This window comes from Kogia breviceps, chromosome 5, assembly GCF_026419965.1.
Source record: "Kogia breviceps isolate mKogBre1 chromosome 5, mKogBre1 haplotype 1, whole genome shotgun sequence".
Classification (NCBI taxonomy): Eukaryota; Metazoa; Chordata; class Mammalia; order Artiodactyla; family Physeteridae; genus Kogia; species Kogia breviceps.
Window position 1 is genome coordinate 37,646,864 of NC_081314.1, and position 24,572 is coordinate 37,671,435.

General features: G+C 42.6%; 1 protein-coding gene across 2 annotated transcripts; it reads left to right on the plus strand.

Moving 5' to 3' along the window:
• Positions 1-24,234, plus strand: NR1D2 (nuclear receptor subfamily 1 group D member 2). Of its 2 annotated transcripts, none has more exons than XM_067033856.1 (8): positions 1-136; positions 6,632-6,898; positions 7,800-7,888; positions 9,770-9,914; positions 11,979-12,601; positions 14,312-14,497; positions 16,884-17,094; positions 23,356-24,234. In XM_067033856.1, exons 2-8 carry the CDS (start codon positions 6,841-6,843, stop codon positions 23,550-23,552), a joined length of 1,509 nt encoding a protein of 502 aa, XP_066889957.1. In that variant the 5' UTR covers positions 1-136; positions 6,632-6,840; the 3' UTR covers positions 23,553-24,234. The 2 variants fall into 2 exon arrangements, with proteins under 2 accessions (XP_066889957.1, XP_058920595.1); XM_059064612.2 differs by having other exon boundaries at positions 43-146.
• Positions 24,235-24,572: the final 338 nt, after the last annotated feature.

Below are 24,572 nucleotides of genomic sequence, written 5' to 3' on the forward strand. Positions count from 1 at the left end.
ACCACCGCTGCCTCCGGCCCGGGGCGGCGCGGCGCTGAGGCGGCGGCGGCGCTGCCTGCTCTGCGGGATCGGGTGCCCTCCCGGCGGCGCTGCCCGCTCTGCGGGATCGGGTGCCCTCCGCGAGGGCACCATGGAGGTGAATGCGGGTAAGAGCCGACTGCGGCGGGTGGGGCGCGGCCGAGGGGCGCTCGGAGCCCGGCGGGCACTGCGAGGGCGGCGGCGGGGGCCCGGGGCCGGCAGGAGGGCCGCCGCGCGCCGCGGACCCGCGTCGAGCTCGGCGCTCGTCGCCCGCCGGCCTGGCCCGCGACCGCCCTGGTGGCCGACCGCAACGCCGCAACCCGGCCTGACGGCGCCGGCCCGGCCCCCCCTCACATGGCCGAGCCGCGCGAGCCACGTGCGCGCTGTGTTTACGTTCGGCGGCGCGCGGGCGCCGGTTGGCTGGGCGGGCGCGTGACGCGGCATTACATAATGGGCGCTGGGGCGGCGGCGGCGGGCGGGGACACGTGAGGCCGCGCGGCTCGGTGACCCACATTCCCGGGGCCGCAGGGACACGTGGGGGCGGGGGCGCGCGCAGGCTGTGAGCGCCGCAGCCCGTGGAGGCCCCGCCCCCGGAGCCCTCCGGGTTGTGACGTGGCCGCGATCCCCCTCCTCCCCCGCGGGGTTGCTTGCCGCGGAGGGGGCCGCGCGTGCGCGCCCCGGGAACCCGCGTCCCGGCGGCCCCGAGCGGGCGCGGAGGCCGCAGTGTCATCCGCCGGCGTGCGGAGCCGGGGTCTGGCTGGCGGGCGGGAGAAGCGCGGGGCGTGGGCGCGCTCGGGCAGTAGGAGGGCCCGCGGTGCCGGTGTGGGGCTTCCCCGACACGAGACCCTCCGGGGTGCCTGGCGGACTGGTGGAGGAAGGCCCCGGTGTGGCGCTGCCTCGTGTTTACCAAAAAAAAAAAAAAAGGAAAATCAGTTTTAACGATCTGCTCAGGGGCGCGACCGACCTTGCACACCTTCCGTGAGGAATACGCCCGAGGCGCCAGTCGGGAACGTGAGGGATTCCACCCTTAGCGAAGCCCTCGGCTCAGGTGGGCGGTAACCCCGGGTGACTCCTAGGCCTCCTGTACAGCTGGTCCTTGTCAATTCGCTTAATTGCTTTAAACCCATGGGTCACTGGTCTTTCCTGAATCTGGTAACAGATTTTTTTTTTTAATTGTGCTGTGTGGCATGTGGGATCTTAGTTCCGGGACCAGGGATTGAACTGGGGCCCCTAGCAGTGGAAGCCCCAGTCCTAACCACTGGACCGCCAGGGAAGTCTCAGGATAACAGAATTTGACTCTGTCAATCCGTTTCTTGCTACAGTTCCTGTTGCAACGCCACAGAGCAGTACCAGGCTCCCTTCTGTCCTTTTAGCTGCCCCCCCCTTCCCCCAACGAAGGATGGCCCTTTACCTAAAGCCAGTGAGGTTGCAGAAACAGCCAGTGATTATTTTTTAAGTTATTATATGTCCTAAAACCATGCCTTGATAACAAATTGCTGTGAACGTTCCACGAACATTAAAAAAACGCCATTTTCCTGTGTTTTAATTATCTGTGGGCCAACTTAAGCTTTGAGGATAGTTTAAAATTTTAAGTAACTCTATTATGGAATTAAACTTTTACTTAGTAAGGATTTAGAGTTTATAAACTTCTACCTCGTCTAACCCAGCGTGAATGAATTCTTCCAGCTTCGTGGTTGGATAAGGTGGGCCGGCTCAAGTGATTAGAAAGTTTTTGTCTGATTTGAGCCTTCCTGGAACATTATCTGTGAACTTAATTTTGATTTTAAAGTGTGGCTACAAATTATAAAATTTCCTTGGGATGATTGCTGACCTGCCCCCCCCCCACGCCCCCCCATCGCCAGTTCACATCCCTTGGTCAGTGTTGTTTTTTTTCTGATCATCATCCTTGTTGCCTTTTGGGATGTGGCATCCAGAAGTGGAAGTTGTTGGTCAGTTGCCAAGTTCCAAGCTGGGGATGCTGCTTGTAAATGAGTTCTCTGGCAGGCTTGGCTTTTGTAGCATATTGCTTTGCTGACTCACAGTAGCCTTGCAGTCAGCTAGATCCTTTTCATGTGAACTGATCTGAATCTAGGTTTCATCCATTGTGCAGATAATTGTTTGAGCTGAACTGTAGGGGCTTGCCATTAACGTTCTTAAATTTTCTCTTTTTCCATTTGGCTCCAAGTTTGCAAGCTGTTATCCAGTATACTGTTTCTGCCATCCCTCTGTCTGAAGGAGCGTTGATAAGCATTCCCTTGAACTTCCTTCACGTTGTTGTAAATGTTGGCTGGGGTGGGGCCAAATTCAGTGCTGTGTGGCAGCCTCTGACCCCTCCCTTTGGGTCGATAACATTTTATTAGTCAATACCTATTCACCCAGTGACCATTTCATGTAACTGTCCTGTAAATCATGACTCACTGTGTCTCTGCCCTCTCCATGACTAATACAGAGGGGAAACAGTGAAGCTGTAGAAATTGACTCTATCCATTTTTGTCACAGATTTTGAGTATACCAAGTTCTTTAAAGTAAATAACATATTGTACACACTTCATAACTGTGGCTGTGATGCACATTTTAAAAATTAGGAAAACATTCCCACATAGGCCATCGTTATCTTTACAAACCTGTAGTCTACTCTATTTGTCACTCGGAGAGAGAAACAGTAAGATAATAGGAAGAATCAGAAGTGAAGAAGGAAGTTGCCTGACTAGTCATTGGAGTTGAGGGAGTCAGAAGGTGGCCTGGAAATAAGAAACTGCAGAGAAACCGCTGGGTCCACGCAACATGTTCAGAATTGAAGGAAAGAAGCGTGGATAGAGAGGGTTAGTTTTGTTTGAACTATCCTGATCCAACTCTTCTAGTATAATGATGGTAAAATAATAATCACAGTCTCTGTTGAGCATTTATGTGCCAGGCCCTTTACATGTGTTGCTACTTTGGTGCCTCACATTAACTCTATGAAGGAAGGTGCTGTTGTCACCATTTGAAGATGAGGGTCAAAGTAAACTGAAGTGAGTAACTTACCCAGGCAAGTGGGAATCCACTTGGGGAGCACAAGCTGTGCTAGGTTGAAGCCCACATAACGTTTGAAGGCATATGCTAAGCTTGGTGGTCCTGTCTCCTTGGGGGTCCATGTGGTTTGCTGTGGTACAGGGTCATAGCTGGTGGAAAAGGCAGGGGTCAGTAGAGCTTCCCCATTTCATCATTCCTCTTTTTTAATCTTGTTGCTAGTCAGTAGGTTTTTCTTCCCCCCAGACACTAGATTACACTTGCCCCCCTACCCCTTCTCAGCAATTTACATGGAGACAAGAACACTGTTTTACAAAATAAGACCTATTTGTTTTTTGTCACCACGGCTTTTGTTTTCTTAAATAATCTCTTCTGTAGTACATCATTTAATAACTTAGTATTCTTTAAGACCCCACTTATTGTCACCTTGGCTCATGATCTCTGCCCTCTATAGTGCTCTTGTGCTGCCAGCAGTTCACAGTAGTTTGTATGAAACGTTGCTCACGTTGCATTGGAATGACTGGTTAACAAGGCTGCCTCCCCAGCTGGCCTTTAAAGCCTTTTAGGGAAGGGACCATCTTGTTCTCTGGAGCCCTGACACTGGGACACAATTGGAAGTTTAGTGCTTCATTAGGTCCACTGTATCATCTTGTGAGTAGAAATTATTAAAAACCTACTTTTATAAATTTATTTATTTATTTTTGGCTGTGTTGGGTCTTTGTTTCTGTGTGAGAGCTTTCTCCAGTTGCGCTGAGCGGGGGCCACTCTTCATCGCGGTGCGCGGATCTCTCACTGTCACGGCCTTGCGAAGCACAGGCTCCAGACGCGCAGGCTCAGTAGTTGTGGCTCACGGGCTTAGTTGCCCCGTGGCATGTGGGATCCTCCCAGACCAGCGCTCGAACCTGTGTCCCCTGCATTGGCAGGCGGGTTCTTAACCACTGCACCACCAGGGAAGTCCTAAAAACCAATATTTAAACTGAGACAACTAAAACTTCTTAAAGGTAAAAATGTTTGGTTCTAAGTCACTAGGCAGAAAAGTACACTCATGAGTTGAACTCAAGCATATTTTCCAGGATGATGGGCAGTGGGGTGGGTGATGATGGGCAAGCCTAGGATTAGGGTAAGAAAACCCCCGTATATGCCAGGACAGTAAGTGCTTCCCAGAAGTACAATGTTTGATACCGTCTGACATTGTGCTGGGCAAGTCCTAGCCTGGGAACCTGGCCCAGCTCTAGGGTCCTTTTCAGCTAAAAATAGAGAAGACTGTGCCTCAGCTAATTTTAGCTTGAGGCATCTAAGAAGTACATTCTGCCTGTTTCTGGAGCTGTTGGGACTTGCTGGTTCAGGGATTTTACCTTTCTTGTGTTACCATTAAAAACTCTCTGTAAAAATCACTTATTTTAATAATCCCCTTTTATGAACACCATTTCATTTCAATCTTATCATAACTCTGGCAGATATTGCCATTTTATAGAAGATGACTCAGGTTTAGAGAGATTGAAAGTGACCTGCTTGCCCAGGTCTTCTCAGTAAGAAATAATACTCTGTACTCTGGAATTAGACAGCCTAGACTTTCAACCCTGGCCCTGCCACTTAGAAGCTGTATTAACCTCTCTGAGTTCCTCTTCTGTAGAATGGGAAACTGGAAGTTAATTTTATAGGGTTCTTGTGAGGATGAAATGTGGTGTGATATTCTGTCATTTTATTCTCGGCATTCTTGGTGTCTTATATTTTTCACTTCCTCTTCTTCATTGGGTTGAGGAACTGCTAGATGTACTCCTTACCTTTTAGGAAATTAAATTTTAATGTTTTTGGGCTGCTAACAGGTGAGTAGATTGGTGTCTGGTAGATGCTAACACAACTAAATCAGTGTTGAAGGTCTTGCTAAGAGAATGTAGCTGCTGCTTTTTTTTTTTTTTTTTTTTTTTGTGGTATGCGGGCCTCTCACTGTTGTGGCCTCTCCCGTTGCGGAGCGCAGGCTCTGGTCACGCAGGCTCAGCGGCCACGGCTCACGGGCCCAGCCGCTCTGCGGCATGTGGGATCTTCCCGGACTGGGGCACGAACCCGTGTGCCCTGCATCGGCAGGCGGACTCTCAACCACTGCGCCACTAGGGAAGCCCCTGTAGCTGCTTCTTGATGGGTCATCTTTGGTTCCATGGTTCTTGGCACAAATGCTTCCTGTAAATGGCTGTTGATTCCCTAAAGACAGGAGTTGTATCTTAACTGGATTGATAATAGCCCAGTAATTTTTCTTCGACTTGATTTTGGAGCTTTTGCAAAGGAAGGTGTGTTCTGGGTAATTAATACCTTCTATTGCCCAGTCAGTGCTTTAGCCCAGTTCTAAGCCATCAGGATAGCTCTGATCTCTAGAAGTTTATTTCTAAGCTGAGGTAGTTAGAAGACCTCGTGGGTGTAAATGGCTGACTCAAATGCTGGCCCTGGGAAGGTCTAACTTCCTCACCTTTTATCCTCTTGAGATGTTAGTGAATTTACTATCTAAAGTGTCCTTTAGAAAAGATAAATAGCTGTGAGACCTTCCTTTGGGAATTTATTGAGGGCTAAGAATAATATTTTTCTTTGTATCCTGTTTCCAGTGGAGGTAAGTGAGAAAAAAGTAGCAGTTTGCTACTACCTGGAATTTCTAATATGACCTTTAGATCTGTGAAGTTTTATGAAAACAGAGGGCACAGTGGTTTTACCCAGTAAAACGACATTTGATAGACTTCCAGGTTAAAATAGTTTTTCTCTGGATTCACAGTGTATTAGAGATATTCAGGCAGTTAAGTCGGTGAAAAAATCAACCTTGAAAACTGTGGGCCAATTTGTGCTTGAGTTCACTAGTTATAGCCATTCTTAAACTTCAATATGCAAAGAATCGCATGGAGAACTTGTTCAAAATGCTCATTCCTGAGGGTGCCTTCTCTAGTCTGGGCTTAGCGATAATGGTGTCTGCAAGTTCAACAGCAGAAGTAGGTGGAGAAGGCAGTGTGTGGAACTGGGGTTTAGTGGATAGTCATAGAGTCTTTGGGGAACATCGCGACAGAAAGATTCTGGGGGCAACAGCTATGAAAGGTTTTCCATTTCCAGGTAAACTACTTTATCCAGAGTTCCAAGTGACGTCTGTTCCTGATTGACCTGTGTTTTAGCCAAGTGCTGGGGGAGCTAAATGATGAACCCATTGTTCTGGGATTGTTCCATGTAAAGGTATAATGAAGGACACGCAGACAGCACCAGAACCAGATTTCTTCACGGCCAAAACAACTTGATTACTCTAAACTATGCTGTCGCTCAGGAAGGCTTTTCATTCCTTTTAGTAATAGGTTGGAAAATGAAAAACTTTAGGTTTGGATCTTCATGTGCTCAGAATGACAAAGCCAGTGAGAACCTGCTCACTTTTTAAATCAGTGGGAATTGTTTGGCTTTGAACTTTGTGGCAGCAAGAAGAATAGTAGGAAATAAGGAAGAAAATAAGTTACTTTTTCCTTGTGCAGTAATTTAAACTATTAATCTGTTTCTAAAGACAGTGACTACTGTTCAGATTTGCAAAAATAGAAAATATGTATTATCATGTATCTAATTATCTGATTTCCCCCATTTTTTCTAGGAGGTGTGATTGCCTATATCAGTTCTTCCAGCTCAGCCTCTAGCCCTGCCTCTTGTCACAGTGAGGGCTCTGAGAACAGTTTCCAGTCCTCCTCCTCCTCTGTCCCATCTTCTCCAACTAGCACTAATTCTGATAACAACGGGAATCCCAAAAATGGCGATCTCTCCAATATTGAAGGCATCTTGAAGAATGATCGGATAGATTGTTCTATGAAAACAAGCAAATCGAGTGCACCTGGGATGACAAAGAGTCACAGTGCAGTGACAAGTGAGTTATTTAGTTTTCTAAAGGTTGGTGCCGCCAGTTGCAGGTGGGGCTTGTTCTATCAGCTGTTCATTTGGGGGACCATTTTATTTTGGGGTATAATTTTCACTCCCTTCTGGGTAATCATAGTTCAGTAGTTAGGTAAGAAATCAGTGATGATCTGAAAAGTTGCAGCCTAGGGGCTGTCATAATTGGTTCTTGCTGCAGAGCAAGATCTGTGGTTATGTACGCTGTCTGATCATGTTTCCTTCGAGGGTAGCCTCTTACCCCATTTCACAGTTATCTCTCTTCTGCACTCCTAGTGCTGAATATGGTTTCTAGAATGGAGTACTTACTCGTGGAAAGGGGTTTGCTTTCATGAAGTTGGAACTAGGAACATTTAGAGGATTGGGATATACAAATGAGTCGAAATTTGGATCCCTGAGTGAGTGTGGAGGTGATGGGCTGGTATAGGGTGGGATCAGGAAGAGATGGGACCTGACTGGTACCTGCAGGTGAGTTGAATTGAGTATTTGTACAGCAGCCTGTGGAGACACCCCTTTGCACCTTTTGTTGATTGACACCTCTGGCTAACTTCTTAATTCTTATCCAGCAGGATTGTTTTCTTAGCTCTGGTTGCATGTCTGATGTAAAGTAACTCTAGATTTATAAAATTTCAGTGTATGTTTAAAATCATCGGGAAAGGAAAAACTAGCTCTCTGAGATATTTTTGGCAGTGCCATAAACTGTCATGATTTCTTTTGATTTGTCAATTTGGTGTAAAGATTTTTCTTTTATGTTATAAAAGTAGATTTGTATATTTTTAAAGTACTTACAGGTTGAACAAAATAAAATATTCAGTTGGAAAGAAAACAATTTTAGTTTTTCTTCCAGCATTTCACTTTTGTGTCTGTTTGTGCCTTAGAATTTAGTGGCATGGTTCTACTGTGTAAAGTCTGTGGGGATGTGGCGTCAGGATTCCACTATGGAGTTCATGCTTGTGAAGGCTGTAAGGTAAAGCATGCTTTTGTTTCTTTAAGCTACCGATTCTGGGATTAAAGAAATTGCAGTTAGGATTGCCAATTTACACAATTGATAATCTGGGAGGAGGAGAGAAGTCAGCTGTTCCTCTTAAAGTTTTAAGCATTTTATGTAATGTATAAACATAACTTGTTTTGAAAAATATATTTTAAATTCAGTGAAAGTATTTCTTTTTTCTTTAAATTTTTGATCAAAATAAATTTGCTGTCTCACTCAAACTTAAGTATGGTATGAAGTGTTTATTCATTAATGTGTCAGGCACTGTTCTAGGTGGTGGTGGACAGCAGAGAGCAGAGCAGACGAGGCACTACTGCCTTTCTGGGACTTAGTTTAAACCAGACTTCGAGTAGGTCTCATCAGATACTTTGACGTTCTGACAATGTCGGGTGCTAGGAGTTGGTAATAATTCCTAGATGTTTGTAAAAATGTGCTGTCTTCAGAAGTGATGCCAAGTAAGTAAACGAATCTTGAGTATAAATTGAGCCCTTGGGAAAGCTCATTTATAAGTTTAGTTGAATATTCCTGAGTCAGATAATTCCAAGTGAGAAGTCTATACCTCCTACTTATATCTAGGGAATCTCTCTTTTCTAATCTGGCACAATCCTTTCTCCTGAGTATCTAAAATTAACATGGCCAAGACACGTGCTCTTGCTGTTCTCTGACTGAAGCAGGAATCCAGTTTGGCAGGATGTGGTGGGTGAGCAAAACAGTGAATGTACATGATGAAAGAGAAAATATTTTCTAGGGTGGCTCTGAATGAATTGTGAATTTTGTAGCGCTTAATGGCTCGATCACTTCACAAGGCTACTCAGTATTTTGTACAGATGTAGCATTTTCCCACTGTTTTGAAATTCTATAAATAGGTTTTTTTTTTACAAAAATATGAAATAACGTGGGACAGGCATTAGTCTCACTTTATAGCTAGAGAAACAAAAGCACAAGCACCTGAGCCTAGTTGTGTATTCCTGATAAATACCACACATAATTGCTCTTAAAGATGTGTCTAGCTCAGATATTGTAGTGTCCAAGTATAGTATTGCAGTAACAAAGTATAACAATATTGTATCCCATAATTACTAATAATAGATTCATAAAATATGTGGTTATGATAGTTAAGGGAAGTGCAGTTTAAAATAATTTTGTTAATTTTGATTTTGCTGAAAAAGTCAAGGGAACCATTAAGCTGGAGATCTTTGAAGACCACTTACAGAGCATGAACTTAAATCGTGTAGTGAAGGCAGTTCTGTGTAGCCATCTAGCTGGGAACTGTCTTTCCTGGATCCTTAGTTGGTCTGTGGCATGTGGTGTGACACTTACCTGTTGCGGACAAGTAGCCAGGAACATCTGGCACATATAAGTGGGCCTTGCTGGTGTCAGCAGGTAATAATCCAGGAAAGACTGAGTTCTACCAACGTAATGCTTAGTTCTAGTGGGGAAGTTATGGTATGGAACACATTTCTCTGTCAACTTGTTGAAAATGTCATTCATGTTTCAAGCGTTTTGGAATTTGTATGTGATTAAAGCGTGAGCTGGAGGGCGTGCCGGCAGGCAGGGCTGGTAACAGGGTAAAGTGTAGGACGGGGGTTGGGTGGGCAGGGGTCTTTGGCGGTACTGAGAATCTTCAGCGGGAAGCATGGAAGAAGGGCTTTGCTTGGCTAGTAGGCACAGGTACTTGCTGATGTCGGTAAGAACCCAGTTAAACTGTGTGTGTCAGTATTCTGCTTCCCTCAGCTCTAAGCCAGAGTTTCTTCCTGGTGGCTAGCAGTGTCCTGGCTGGTTAGGTGTGGGAGGATGCTTACAAGGAGTTCATCTGGATGTTTTTAAATGGATGGCTACGTCTTCCTTTGTTCTTAGGGTTTTTTCCGGAGAAGCATTCAGCAAAACATTCAGTACAAGAAGTGCCTGAAGAATGAAAACTGCTCTATAATGAGAATGAATAGGAACAGATGTCAGCAGTGTCGTTTCAAAAAGTGTCTGTCTGTTGGAATGTCAAGAGATGGTACGTCCCCAGTTTAAAGAGTGCTCTCCTTAAAGTGCGTGGAACTTGGCCCTTATTTCTCAGCATAAACCAGAGCTATAAGCCGATTACCAATGGCCCCCTTGTGCTCAGGGTGAAACAGATTTTAGAAAACACATTTTGATGCCTTGTAGAATGCCAAATTCATTCAAGTCAAAATTTTAGCATCATCACCCCAGAAACAGCTTTTGGCTGTTTTCTTTTCTTGTTGCTTGCCTGTGAAAAGACCCATTTTTCCCCTATGCAAGTTAAATACTTTTTCTTTTTCCTTAAAAGAAAAAAAGATTTACTTTTTCCTGATATAGGAGTCCTTGGCTTTTTTCCCTGATCTCTTAGCAGTCCTGAGGAACCCATTCCTCCCTACGTGAATCAGCTCTATCACTTCTCAGTCCTGATATGACACAGTGCTTTTAGGGCACTGATTCTGAATACTTTGAAAGGAGATGCAAAATTGAAAGAGACGTCAGGGTCTGGAGTGGAGGTGGTTGCTCATTTCTGTCATGATCCACTCCCGTGGAAAATAAAGGTTGTGGTGATTTGCAGGACCTTTAGTATTATTTATGGATGACGTCCCTGGAAGATGTGACTCTTCCGTCCGTTGTTCTTGGGAAATCATTTTTGGATAGTCTCATTGTGTTCTAAGTAACATAATAGAGGAGTAGAGGTTTTCAGAGGGATTGACTTCATAGAGTTAATTAAGAATTGCTAAGAATGAACCTTGTATTTATCTAGGGAAGGGTCATTTGTGCAGTCCTTTAGATTACTCTAGTATCTTACTGATGCAGAAATATAGTGTTGTAATAAGGAGGTTCTTGAATGACAGGTTTCAGCAATTGATGTTTTGTATTTTCAGTTGCCTGAAAATTTTTTTTATAGCACTATAAATACTAATCCAAAGTTGATAGATATTTTGATTTCCCCAAAAAGAGTAAAAATGGCCATCAGTTGTTCAGGAGGGAGCAGAGGTAGAGTGTGCACCATGATAAAATTGTTTGTCTGTGGTCATGACAATGTCAGAGGCTGCAGTTAGATTAGTGAGGCTTTCTTGCTGGGTAGATATTGAATTTTTATTATCTCTGTATAAATGTTAGGTGGAAAGAAGCTTTTTCCTCTCAGGGATATGAATGTTGGAAACAGGACTCATTCTAAGACTAGTCTCTAAGGTAGTGCAGGATGAATGATTTTATTTTTGTTTCATTGATTTTAATTAAAATCCAGCAAGTTTATTTTCCAATAACTACATTTCTATTGACTGTGATTTTTCTTTTCTTTTTTTTTTTTTTTTTTTTAAGATTTTTCTCTTTTAAGAAGTTGGAAAAGGAGATCCCTTCATAGTTGACTCTTGAGAATAAGGTTACAAAAATGAATGGACAGAGGTCATTCAGGGAGTGATTGTACCTCTGTGTTCCATTAGCATTGGTGGATGTGGGTAGCTGGATCACACGTGCCTTCTTGAGAACAGAGCCTTCAGCTTTCTTAGTAAGGTGCTGTATAGTAATGCTGGTCTGCTGCAAACTGATTTTCATTAGTTAACTTCAAATTTCTTTCTTAGGCTTTGTTTATAAAATACCCTAGAGATTGTCTTAGCTTTATTTTGAGAGAAAAGCGAAAAATTCTCTTCGTGCTCCCACTTCCTGGGGTACCAGAAAAACATAACCAGCAAGTTTAGGATAATTTGGGCCAGACACAAATGGATGTTCTTTGTTTTTTTTTGTTTTTTATTGTTTTTTTTTTCCGGTACGCGGGCCTCTCACTGTTGTGGCCTCTCCCGTTGCGGAGCACAGGCTCCGGATGCGCAGGCTCAGCAGCCATGGCTCACGGGCCCAGCTGCTCCGCGGCATGTGGGATCTTCCCTGACCGGGGCACGAACCCGTGTGCCCTGCATCGGCAGGCGGACTCTCAACCACTGCGCCACCAGGGAAGCCCCAAATGGATGTTCTTTACTCACATGACTGGAAGCCATAGCTGTCAGAACCAGTTTTGTGTTATTTTGTATAAAGGGGTCTTATTTAGAATGTAGATGTTAAATGTCTTTTTCTTCAATAGCTGTTCGGTTTGGTCGTATTCCTAAGCGTGAAAAACAGAGGATGCTAATTGAGATGCAGAGTGCGATGAAGACCATGATGAACAGCCAGTTCAGTGGTCATCTACAGAATGACCAATTAGTAGAGCATCATGAACAGACAGCTTTACCAGCCCAGGAACAGCTGCGACCCAAGCCCCAGCTGGAGCAAGAAAACATCAAAAGCTCTTCTCCCTCTTCGGATTTTGCAAAGGAAGAAGTGATTGGCATGGTAACCAGAGCGCACAAGGATACCTTTATGTATAATCAGGAGCAACGAGAAAACTCGGCAGAGACCATGCAGCCACAGAGAGAACGGATTCCTAAGAACATGGAGCAATATAATTTGAATCATGACCATTGTGGCAGTGGGCTTAGCAGCCACTTTCCTTGTAGTGACAGCCAGCAGCACCTCGGTGGACAGTACAAAGGGAGGAACGTAATGCATTACGCCAATGGGCGTGCCATTTGTATTACAAATGGACATTGTGTGAACTTCTCCAATGCTTATACTCAGAGAGTATGTGATAGAGTTTCCATAGACGGATGTTCTCAGAATGAGAACAAGAATAGTTACCTGTGCAACGCTGGAGGGAGAATGCATCTGGTATAGTGAAATCACTTTTTTTGCTCACTTTGTATCAAGGAAAGCTTTGAAGGCTTTCTTTTATTCAGAGGACAGGGGCGGGGGTGTCAGAAAACCTAAGAGATTTATAGAATCAATTTTGCGCAGTACTTTAGGTCAGGTATTTTTAATAAACATCATTTGTTGAATGAGCTGATTTCATACAGAGCTAGGTACAGGCATGTTATTTGATTGGTACTATGATTGGGATTAGGATTTTATGTAAAATATGGATCATGAAGAATTGGTCCTTTAATTCTTAGAAATCCTTTTCAAACTTGAAGTGTTCAGGTTAATCATTGCCTTACTAGCTTTGGGATTTTCTCAGAGGGCTGATCTTTTAGTTTGCCGTGGTCAGTAATTCCTTGATTTAGAAGGAAAGTGGTTTTTTTAACCATTATAATGCAAAAAGGTCTTTGGTTATAGAACACGGATGTTTTGTTGTTTGAAAATTTAGGCATAATTCGCTGGTTTCTAAGGATTTTCTCAGACTTCATCCTATGGAATGAGTTAATGTTACTCATATCATTTAAGTGTTTTCATCAAATACAATAGTCTACATGAAAGTACATTGTTTATATTCAGCCCAAATTTCATCCAAAACAGCAGTACCACGGCACTTCCAGTTTACACAATGAGATCCTTTGATAGTGCTTGGTATTTTCTACAGCCAGGTAATTAAAATCTTTTTTCATTTTCAAGATCAGTTGACTCTACCCCAGTCCTAATGTTACATTTTTTGGGGTCACTTACAAGTATTTGATTCCATGGATCTGGAAGGTAGCCTCATATTTTTTTAGGCTTAGTGGCTCTGTTAAGGAGGGAAAAAACGTGTAAGCATTTAGGTTCTGATCTGTGATATTTTCCATGGTTATAGAATCATCCCATTCCTCCATCTCCTATGGATTTAATGAAAATTTAAAGGCTGATTTTACTAATAGAGTATACAGCGTATGTTTCATAATCTTTGTAGTGTCCTAATACCTTCTTTGGCTTCCTATTTTTTTCCTCCCCAACCCTCATTTAGAAGGTCCATCTTTTATGTCCAGTCATTGTGTCCTAATTGAACAAGTGGAGGCCAATGGTCACACCATTGTATATGAAATAAGTGGTCAGTGACCTTTTTTTAAAAAGTGAGGCATCTCACTGTCTTTTCCTGTTTGAAATTACAACAGTGTAATTGTGCCTATTTAGAAAAAAGTGAGTTTTGAAATACTAAGTGTGGGGTTGGACTCTAGGCCTGTGACTTCTAGCTGTATTTGGATAAATCACTAAACCTCTTAAAGTCCCATTTCCTTATCTAAGAAATGGTAATTATAATGTCTGCCATGACTAAGTAGTAGGGTTGAGAATCAAGTGAATGAATATGTATGAATTTGTTTGAAAACCATAAAACCCAGTGCAAGATGGCAGCAATATTACAAAATAAACTCTCAACTTTGAACTAGCTTGTGATAGATGTACTTTTTGCTTAGGCTACCTCTTTTATGGTAAGTTAACTGCTGTTTAAGTTAGGTTGCTCTGAGGCTCTCTGTCACAAGGCAAGTAGCAAATGGAGAAAGTGCTAATATTAGTAGATTTTACTGGTGTTAGAGGGTATATTCATGGGGTTTCCATTGATTGATATGCTACCTTTGAAATTTCTTTACCACCTCTCACAATTCAGTAGTTCTTCTGTTTTGTGCATATTAGGTTTGTCCAATGAATAAGTCTCCGTATGTGGATCCTCATAAATCGGGACATGAAATCTGGGAAGAATTTTCGATGAGCTTCACCCCGGCAGTGAAGGAAGTGGTGGAGTTTGCAAAGCGTATTCCCGGGTTCAGAGATCTCTCTCAACATGACCAGGTCAACCTTTTAAAGGCTGGGACTTTCGAGGTAGGTTTTATTTATCCTGAATATTGATACAGGGCAAGGTAGTATTTTATTTTATTTTATTTTTATTATTTTTTAATACATTTATTTATTTATTTTGGCTGTGTTGGGTCTTCGTTGCTGCACGCGGGCTTTCTCTAGTTGCGGCACCAGGCTTCTCATTGCGGTGGCTTCTCTTGTGGAGCATAGGCTCTAGGTGCGCGGGCGTCAGTAGTGTGGCACATGGGCTCAGTAGTTGTGGCTTGCGGGCTCTAGAGCGCAGGCTCAGTAGTTGTGGCGCACGGGCTTAGATGCCCCGCGGCATGCGGGGTCTTCCCGGACCAGGGCTTGAACCCTTGTCCCCGGCATTGGCAGGCAGGTTCCTAACCGCTGCGCCACCAGGGAAGTCGAAGGTAGTATTTTACTTTGATTCTTTTCTCAGCAACTGTTTATAGTCCAGAGGCTGAAAATATCAACAAAAGAATGACCATCTCAGGATCTTGGGAAAAGACAAAGTAAACGCCGAGTTACTTAGGACTTTAAATACAAACGGACTGTATTTGCAGCACATGAACTCCCAAGTTCTAGAATCACTTTCAGGTGTGGACTTGGTGGGTTCCCTGAGTTAGACACCTCCTGAAAGCCTAACCCAGCGTTTACTATGTTCAGTACTGGATGTGAAGGGTAAATAGATTGTGGTTTTTTGTCTCCTAGGAGATGGTAGGATATTTGGGAGTTGTTTCAGACATCTCTTATGTACCACTGTGGGTCTTCATGGCCTCGCCTCACTCCAGGATCCTTGGTCCCTTTTGCTACTCCACGTTCTCTTGCTGTGGTGCCTTCTGCCTGGGCCTGGGGCAGCCCCTGTTGCCAATTTGAGTAGGATGCAGACAGAGCCTCTCGCTGCGCTTGCTTAGGGACCTCTCACCTGTCTGCCCAGGGGCTTCCCTGCTGCTACTGAGGTGGGAGAAGTCTCAGCACTTGCTCAGCACTCATGTAGGCATTATCCTGAAATGGAGGGGGTGGGTGGGACGTTGATGCCGGGTGGGCCCAGTCTTTGATCAGCAGGGGAAGGGAGCTGCGGGAAGATCTTCACTTCCCCGGATGGTCCCACAGGATCCAGCTCTCAGTTCTTGATGTCATATGGTGTCCAGCTTAGCAGTATGTCCTCTGATACTGACTCTCTTTCCTTTCCGTCTCATTTCCTTTTTCTTAACTCCTGTTGTTTTCACATGTGCCAGTGCACATCCCACATAAACCCTTGCCTTCGGTTCTATTCTCTGGGACACCTGAGCTAGAACAGAGAAGATGTTTGTGTAAATAAAATAGCTGTGATAGAATTCCAAAGAAACACCTATAGGTTAGGGTTTTCAGTTCAAAGGAAAACATTAGATTTAAGGTTTAAAGTCAGAAGGGATGTCAGAGATCAAGTTCAATTCACCCAGTTTTCAGGTTAGATAACTACAGCCCAGAGAGGTGAATAGACTTTTCTTTCCTGGGTTACCAGTAGATTCATAACACAGTCAGGACTAGAACACAAATCTCATGCTCCAGGACTTGTGTTCTTTTCACCTTGTGATTTGTCTGAGGATTGCTGTGTTGCAGAGCTAGCACCATCTTCTTAGAAGGCTCACTGTCTTTTGGATTGTCTTGGGTAAAACAAGTCTTTGCTTAGGAGCATTGCAAAGGGCAGGTGTTTGTTCAGTGTTCCTCTGGTTATGAGAGAAATACGTGACCTAGATGTTACCGTTTACTATAGTGGAGTGAGTGCTGCAGGTTAGCAGTTGTTGACTGGTTTGGTCTGAATTTCCATTATAACTTGATGTCTGGAGCACCTACGATCATAGTTTTCTTTGTGTATTGTCTCTTTGGGTTATGCTTTCTTAAAATAGACTAATTAGAGTTCGTCTGCTGCATTTGCCTTGGTTGCATTTGGTGTTTGGGTGTCTCCAAGTGTTGTTGCATTGAAATACTGCTCTTTTTACTTAGGGCTTAGAGACCATATGATACACTTGGTAGCTTAAAGAGTTTGCTAAATGCCTTTGGCCAAGGCCCAGTTTCAAATTTCTTGGCATTATTGCCTGCTTTAATTTCGGTTTTTACTTTTTTTTGCCTGCTTTAATTTTGAATTTTCATTTCAGAATCTTTATTAATAGTTTCAGAGCATCACAGGGCTTGAGTATTTTGCCACCTGCAGCTGGAATTTTTCTGATGCTCTTCCTAGAGTGTTTATCGCTTTGGTGGAGATTTTGTCTTAAGCAAATGGTTCTGGGTAAAAATAAACTCAGTTTTTCTTCTACAACTCTTCCTTTATGTGTAGGATGACTCTTAACTGACTTGAATACTGAGTTATTTTTTAGTATTACTATTGAACTCCTCCAGATACATTTAAGTCTTTTTCTTTTTCCAGGTTTTAATGGTACGGTTTGCATCATTATTTGACGCAAAGGAACGTACTGTCACCTTTTTAAGTGGAAAGAAGTATAGTGTGGATGATTTACACTCAATGGGAGCAGGGGATCTGCTAAACTCTATGTTTGAATTTAGTGAGAAGCTAAATGCCCTCCAACTTAGTGATGAAGAGATGAGTCTGTTTACAGCAGTTGTCCTGGTTTCTGCAGGTAAGGAAGCTGGTTGACAATTGTGTGACACCTGGAATACAGTGACCAAGTGGGGAGAAGGTGGCAGTTGGCTAGGTTCTGGCAAGCTGTGTAGAGGGGAGAAGGCCTTAGGAAAGATGCTAAACCATGAATCTGTTATTTTTGCATAATTAATTTTTTTTTTTTTTTATCATGGCAGTAAAAGTCAAAAGTGCTGTATAGGGATAAAAGGATGTTTAGATCTGGGCCTCATATATACCTCTCTTAGTCTTTAGCTTTTGTTCATAATTTTTTACGAGTCTAAAGTGTTATCTCATGGATTTATTTTTTGGAACATTATGTATTTCTAGGTAGGTGGTTATAATATGAATCTAAGTTTTAGTTAAAATATTATGTGGGTTACTTGAAAATGTTACAAGTATCAAGATGTATTACTGTGTTTTGTTACAAAAATCAGAGAATTATGAGTTGTGGGCTTTCACCCAGCTTTGCTACTGAATTTTCTGTGTGACTTGGTAAGTAATTTTCTCTCTTTGGGTCTCGGTTTCCTTATCCTGTGGGGATTGTACCATGGGAGCCTCCAAGATTGTTGAGTCCTATCATTTATTGTTTATTTATATGAGTCATTGATGGTGTTTCCCAATTTCCCTGCCACCTTGCATTATATTGCAGTTATTTCTGACCAAAGTATTTCAACTCAGACAGTAGTTAGTAAGGCAGAGATTATTCCCGATAGCAAATTGGAAATTGAGACAGTGACTTTCTTGGGGACATGTAAGAAAGTGCCAGCCATTTTTAGGTATCGTTAACTTTATTTTAAACCATTTGTTGAGAATTAGACAGTATTTTGATATGACTTACTTTAAGTTTCCCATTTGCTTCCTACTGCGTAAAAGACCTTTGTGCTGAGCACTGTGAGGGTTGTAAAGTATAAGTTGTGGCCCCTGGTTATGTGGCTGGACTGTAAGTCAGTAACTCTTACATCAGCGATCCTTAAGGAGAGGAAGCTCTTTGTATATCTTAAAGGGCCTGTTGCACGTCAGTGGTATAAAAAACTTATGCCATTTGCAAGCATTATTTGGCTACCTTTTCTGATCAGCTCTACCTGGGTAGCTAAAAGTGCACTTATGGGAATAGTTTGGACGGACTGTGTCAGTGAGGGATGCCTGTTTTCTTAGTAACCTTGTAATGCTTCTTGCACTTACCTACCATTTTGCAGTCTCTTCATGAGTAATTAGTAATGGTTTGAGTTGTCATCAGATTACTAAATCTTTAATTATGAAATAAAGGTAATCCATACTTGGTAACTTCTTTATCTGATGAATATGCCTTAAGTGCTAGGTGCTCGGGGGAGACAGAACAAGCATTAAGGCACAAACTTTGTGTTCCATTTGAAGAGACAGAACCAACACAGAAAGCTTTGTGTTACTAAACTGCTTGGTTCTGACTGAGGTAGGTAGGAGTTTAGGAAGGAAGATGAAGTCATCTGAGAAGGCTTTGTGGGGAGGATGGGGTATTAGGTTTTCCCAGCCAGGTGAGGGATGGCACGGGGCGGGGCCAAAGCCTGGGGTGCACGTCAAGGAGGAGGGGCAGAAGGCTAGGGGTGAGGGAGCACCGGATTACAGAGTGGCGGCTGTGCGAGCCAAACAGAAGAGCTTTAACCGAATTATGGGGCAGTGGAAAGTCAGTGAAACTTCCTAAGTAGGGGAGTGATCTGGCATGAACAAAGCGATGCTTTAACCTTAGTTCTGCATTTTTGTCCTGGGTGGATTAGACAGGTGAGTCATCAGAGCTGGAGAGTCAAGTCGAGAGGCTGTTGAAATAACTCCAGGTATGAGGCAGTGGAGTGAACTCTCCTGAAATAGGTTGTGGCAGAGGAGGGGGGAAGGAGGGACTATGTCCCCGAGGTAGTTCAGGGGAAGAAAAGAAGGCCCCGGGGTGAAGGGGAGCTCTCTGCCGGAACCGTGCTACTTCAGTTGTATTTTCCACCAGGAACGTGATTTTTATGTTTCAAATTTTAATTTTGAAAAAGCCTTCTTTTGTTATCTGATCATAAGAATAATATGGGTTCTTTGAGAAATTAGAAAACATTAAGATGAAAATAAAGATGATAATATCACTACCCAGAAAGACCACTGTTAGCATTAGGGGTCTGCCTCTCTCCATTCACCCATCCATCCATTTGTCCATTTGCCTGCTTATTGATAGATGGTACCAAAGGAGAGAGACTGACTGTAAAAGATGGTAAGGCATTGTTGTTTGTGTTGTGTTTATATATGAAGATACACAGGCAACACAGCATGAATGCATTTTAAAATATGTTGTTTCACTTAAATATATGATAGTGTTCATGTTGAATTTAAAGCTTTGTCACTTAAAAAGAACTATTGTTGTTTTTAAAGCAGGAAAATAAAATTCCGTAACTATAGAAGAGTATAAAATGGAAAGCCTTCCTTCTTCTATTCCTAGCCTGTTCTTCAGAGAAGTAGATTTCTAACCATCTTTCTTTTTAATTGTTCTGATGGTTGCTCACCCAACTCTAAATACTATGCTTGTACCTCTTTTTATTTAGTAGATGTAACTGATAAATCAAAGTTCCCTCTTGGGGCTTTCCCTGGTGGTGCAGTGGTTAAGAATCCGCCTGCCAATGCAGGGGACACGGGTTTGAGCCCTGGGCCAGGAAGATCCTACATGCCGCGGAGCAGCTAAGCCCGTGTGCCACGACTACTGAGCCTGTGCTCTAGAGCCCGCGAGCCACAAGTACTGAGCCCACATGCCACAGCTACTGAGCCTGCGCTCTAGAGCCCCTGTGCCGCAACTATTGAAGCCTGTGGGCCTAGAGCCCATGCTCGACAACAAGAGAAGCTACCGCAATGGGAAGCCCATGCACCACAACGCAGAGTAGCCCCCGCTTGCCGCAACTAGAGAAAGCCGGCGCGCAGCAACAGACCCAATGCAGCCAAAAATAAATTAAAAAAACAAAAAGTTCCCTCTCACTTTTCCCTCTCAATTTTTATGTTTTATTTTTTCTGCTACTTTATTGGTTTTACTTATAAATTTAACATGCTTGCAGTCTTTGCTCACTCTTTCATAACCTCTCAGATAGTTTAGATAGAATATTCTCACTATCCAGGGACACAGGGCCCTCCTTTCTCCACATCCTGGCTTCTTCTGTGCTAACATTTCTTCTACGTTGTCAAGAATGAAAATATTTACGTTCTGTAAATGTGACTATATTCCATGCTTTATTAGTTGATTCTAAAAATTGAACAGTAAAACATCAGCATTTGTATTAGTATGATCACATGAATAGTCCCATAGTGTTCACACGGTGGGACTGAAAGGGTAACAAGGCAGCATAGACTCTCCCCTAAACCTGCCCTTCCTGAAGGGCGTGTTCCAGGGTCAGATAACAAATGGGTTATTTACTTATATTCTCTGTTAACTGTTTAGAATTAAGCAACATTATAGTTTGCTTTATATTCAAAATAGTTTTTGTTTTTCTTGGAATCTACACTTGACTTCTGGTTCTTGTTCTGTTCTGGTGGTTGTCGGAAGAAATGCTAGTTAATGATCTCATTATATAATTTTGTCTTCACAACAGACCTTGGATGTGAGCTAGGACATGTTATCCTCAGTTATGACAGGCAAGGAATTTGAGGAACAGGGGGCCTGAATAATTTGCCCAAGGTGACGTTTTTCGTAATGGGCTGATCAGGCGTTTGAACTCCTGTTAGTCTAGCTTCAGAAGCCTTCCTGCCCTACCGCTTGTTAACAGAATAGCCGTAGCTGCTGAGGGAGAGAGCAGTCTCAAACATGGTATTTATTTGCCTGTGAGATTGGAAGACTCTTGATACCATGGAGAGAAGAGGAATTACACCTGGAAGGTAAATTCTTTTTCAGGTTGTGTGTAATGGCCGCAGTCACTTCCAGTTGAAGATTAGAGACTGGCCTGTGGGTGTGAGACCAGGGCTCACCTGGATGTGGGTTTCAGTTGTCCTCGTAGAGGCTTCGTTGAAGGAATTTAACTTCCATCGTGTAGGAAGTGAATATGCATCAGGAGCACAGTTGGTGAGGAGGACAAGCTTGGGAGATAATTAAAGAAGTAGAAAGCCGTATCATGAATTAAATTATGCAGGTAGTAGTATAGCACTCAGGGCATCCTTTGGAAGGTGAATTTCCATTTCAGTCCGTGCGTTTTAGTGTTGCAGTTTCTAGAGGATCGTTGTTTTATGATCCAGCTAGATTTGTAGTTAGGTCCTCTGGTCTTCAAATCATGAAAACATGGTTTTAGAAAAATTTAATATGATTAACATTTTTAGGTACAGTATAGGCATCTGTTTCCCCGAAGGGGTTGACTACATAAGCATAGGTCACGGAAACACAAGATATTCACTGGAGGACCAACCATGTATAATACTAACTCAAATGTCCTTTCCCACTTCCTGTCTGTTTCTTTCTTTGCCATCTAGATTATTTTGTTTGTGGGGATCACCATCATTCTTTCCCAGTTGTTTTTGTAAATTACTGATGATACAATGTAAACCTATTACTTTCTTCTGTCCAAATATGAGCTCTCTAAAGGAAGGAATTTTGGTTTGTTTGTTAAGTTCACTGCTAATTCCCTAGCACCCATCACAGAATAAGTGTTTGGTGAATGAATTACTAAATTGCAAGGCTGTTAAAGAAAACAATTACTTGAACATTAAAGGCAAGGAGAGTCTTGGAAGCATGATTGAAAGCTTTAAGTAGTTTTGCAGAGATGACCCTTGTGATTGCCTGGCCAGAGTCAAGTGTCAAAAGAGATCTTTTGTCCATCTCACAACTTTGTGTGATAAATCATGACTCCCTCTGCTCCCCAGCCAGTAGTCAACATTCAATTTGTTTCTTTTCCTGTTAGAATTAGCACACAGTTGTAGTCATAATCCAAATTTCATTAAATGTAATATAAAACTATTTTCATCATTTTTTCCTGCATTTAAGTTAGACATTTCTCCCCCCTTTACTATTAAATTTTAGTCCTTGTTCTGAGTGTTTTCATTGCAAGTAATGTTTTTCAGCTATCAGTTATAATGTAAGACCTCCTTGATTTCCTTGTAAAAAAAAAAATGGTGTAAATGGCCAGAGAATATTGCTTCCTTGGAGAAGTCCTTTTCTTGTTGATTACAACCCCCATACTTGGAGCCATTGAATATTTCTTGTGTACTACGGTCTCCTATTGTAAAGGGAAGAAATGGCCCATGCTGATGAAAAAAGTCCATGGCAAACAACATAAGTTCAGCTCATTTAAGGATACTTTCCTTTATTGCTGGTTTATGCTAAATCACTAATTTATTAACATTTTGTATGATGAGTTTAATAAACACAGTATGCTAAGTGACAGTGAATGCAAGTTAATATAACTAGGTTATAAAGTTGCATACTATGTTAGTTATCTACTACTGCATAACAAATTACCTGAAAACTCAGTGGCTTAAAAATGCATACATTTATTATCTCTGAGGGTTAAGATATGGGTGCCTCTGGCTCAGGGTTTCTTAGGAGGTTGCAGTCGAGCTGTGGGCAGGCTTTGGTCTCACATGAAGGCTCCACTAGGGCAGGATCTGCTTCCAGGCTTATTCACGTGGTGGTTGGCAGGAGTCATTCCTTGCAGTCGTTAGACTGAGCACCTCAGTTCCTGGCTGGCTGGCGGCTGGGGACCACCCTCAATTCCCTCGCACTCAGGCCACTTCATAGGGCATCTCACATGGCATCCGGCTTTCCTCAGGGCAAGCGAGTGAGCGGTTGCCTAAGGTGGAAGCCACTGCTTTTTCTACAATGTTTTTATTCATTAGTAGTGAGTGAGTCTGGCCCACCCAAGGGGAGAGGGATCCACTTGTGGGTCCCAGGTGCCTGCCACCTATGGTGACGTGCCGCTGTGGTATGTTCCACATGAGATGAAAATACGACTCATTTCGTTTTGCCAATCAGAAGCAGCTGAAATTAGATAGCATCTAATTTAAAAAATCGGAACCTCTAGATTTTTGTGAGCAGATACCTAATCACTATAAAGAATTTTGATTTATTGAATGAACTATGTGATATCTATTTTTATAATAAATAGCTACAAAAATTTGCCATTGGGATTTAAAAAGTTCTGTCAGTTATCTTTTGCCTCTGTTGCAATGTGTAAAACCTTGTTTTGAATTCATTAATGAGACCAATGAGCACGGATTGTATTTGTATTTAATGTTAATAATGTGTCCTCTCCTCCATCTTGCTCTCTTCCTCACTCTCCCTCAGATCGATCCGGGATAGAAAACGTCAACTCTGTGGAGGCTTTGCAGGAAACGCTCATCCGCGCCCTAAGGACCTTAATAATGAAAAACCATCCAAATGAGGCCTCTATTTTTACAAAACTTCTTCTAAAGTTGCCAGATCTTCGATCTTTAAACAACATGCACTCCGAGGAGCTCTTGGCCTTTAAAGTTCACCCCTAAGGCCTTTGTTTATTTAAACATGAACTGATTCATGCTGACTGTATATTTTGTGCTGAAATGCTTATTTACGTGTGTACCATACGTGGAGGTAGGAGAGACCTCTAAGACAACGTGAGACTGCAGGCTGCCTCTGTGACCAGGCAGCAGCTGTTTGTTTGAGATTTCTTCAGCCATGCTTAGACATTGACCGCAATTCCCCGGTAGAGCAGTCAGCGGTGTTGCACTTAAACTGGAGAAGTTACACTGAATTATAGTCACACTGAATGTTAGACTTTTTCACCTGCCAAAACCAAAAACCATTTTGATCTCCCTGTGGTACAAATATAATGCACAATCACAAGTATATGAGGACTTAAAAATTAATCCTTTGTGGTGGAAGTTCTCTTGTAAGATGGAAACTTGATTTCACCCCAAGACTGTTTGGTCTGGTGTTTGGAGACTTTGCAAGTTAGAAAACCTTCTTGTCTGTGCTCCACTCTGCCACCGTGAAAGTGTGTGGTCCTGGACAGGCTCGCTGGTTGTGGAAAATGAGACTTGATCGTGTTCCCAATGCCCCACCTCACAGAGATGCTGACGAATGTCTAGAAAGCATATTTACCTCCTGGGAGATAGGCACTATGTAAATACGGTAAAAGTTTTGTTATTATAATTATTCATAATAATACTCTTTTATTTCTATGCATTTCTGAGAAATCATTTCACAGTCCACACCAATCTATTATTCAGGGTTCCTGCATATGTGTGGGTTATCCTTCTGGCACACACATATTCAAAGTTTATGGGTACATTAAATACATAGTATGTGTACATAATATCTATGTGAGCATAGTTATATATAAATATATTTCTTCACAATATTTTAAACTGTGAAGAACTTTATCATACAATAAACTTAAAACAAGAGGTGTCAAAAGACCCAAATTAGGTGCATTTTACCTGTTGATGACATAACCATTGCTTTAAATCTTTAGATAGTAGAGTAATGAATTTATGCTCTATTTTTGTTTATCTAAGCAACAC

Bases quoted from the DNA above. Each gene is read 5' to 3' on its own strand.
- NR1D2 (XM_059064612.2), top strand. The intron at 9,915-11,978 runs GTACGTCCCCAG...TTTCTTCAATAG, and splicing joins TGTTGGAATGTCAAGAGATG to CTGTTCGGTTTGGTCGTATT. The intron at 17,095-23,355 runs GTAAGGAAGCTG...ACTCTCCCTCAG, and splicing joins AGTTGTCCTGGTTTCTGCAG to ATCGATCCGGGATAGAAAAC.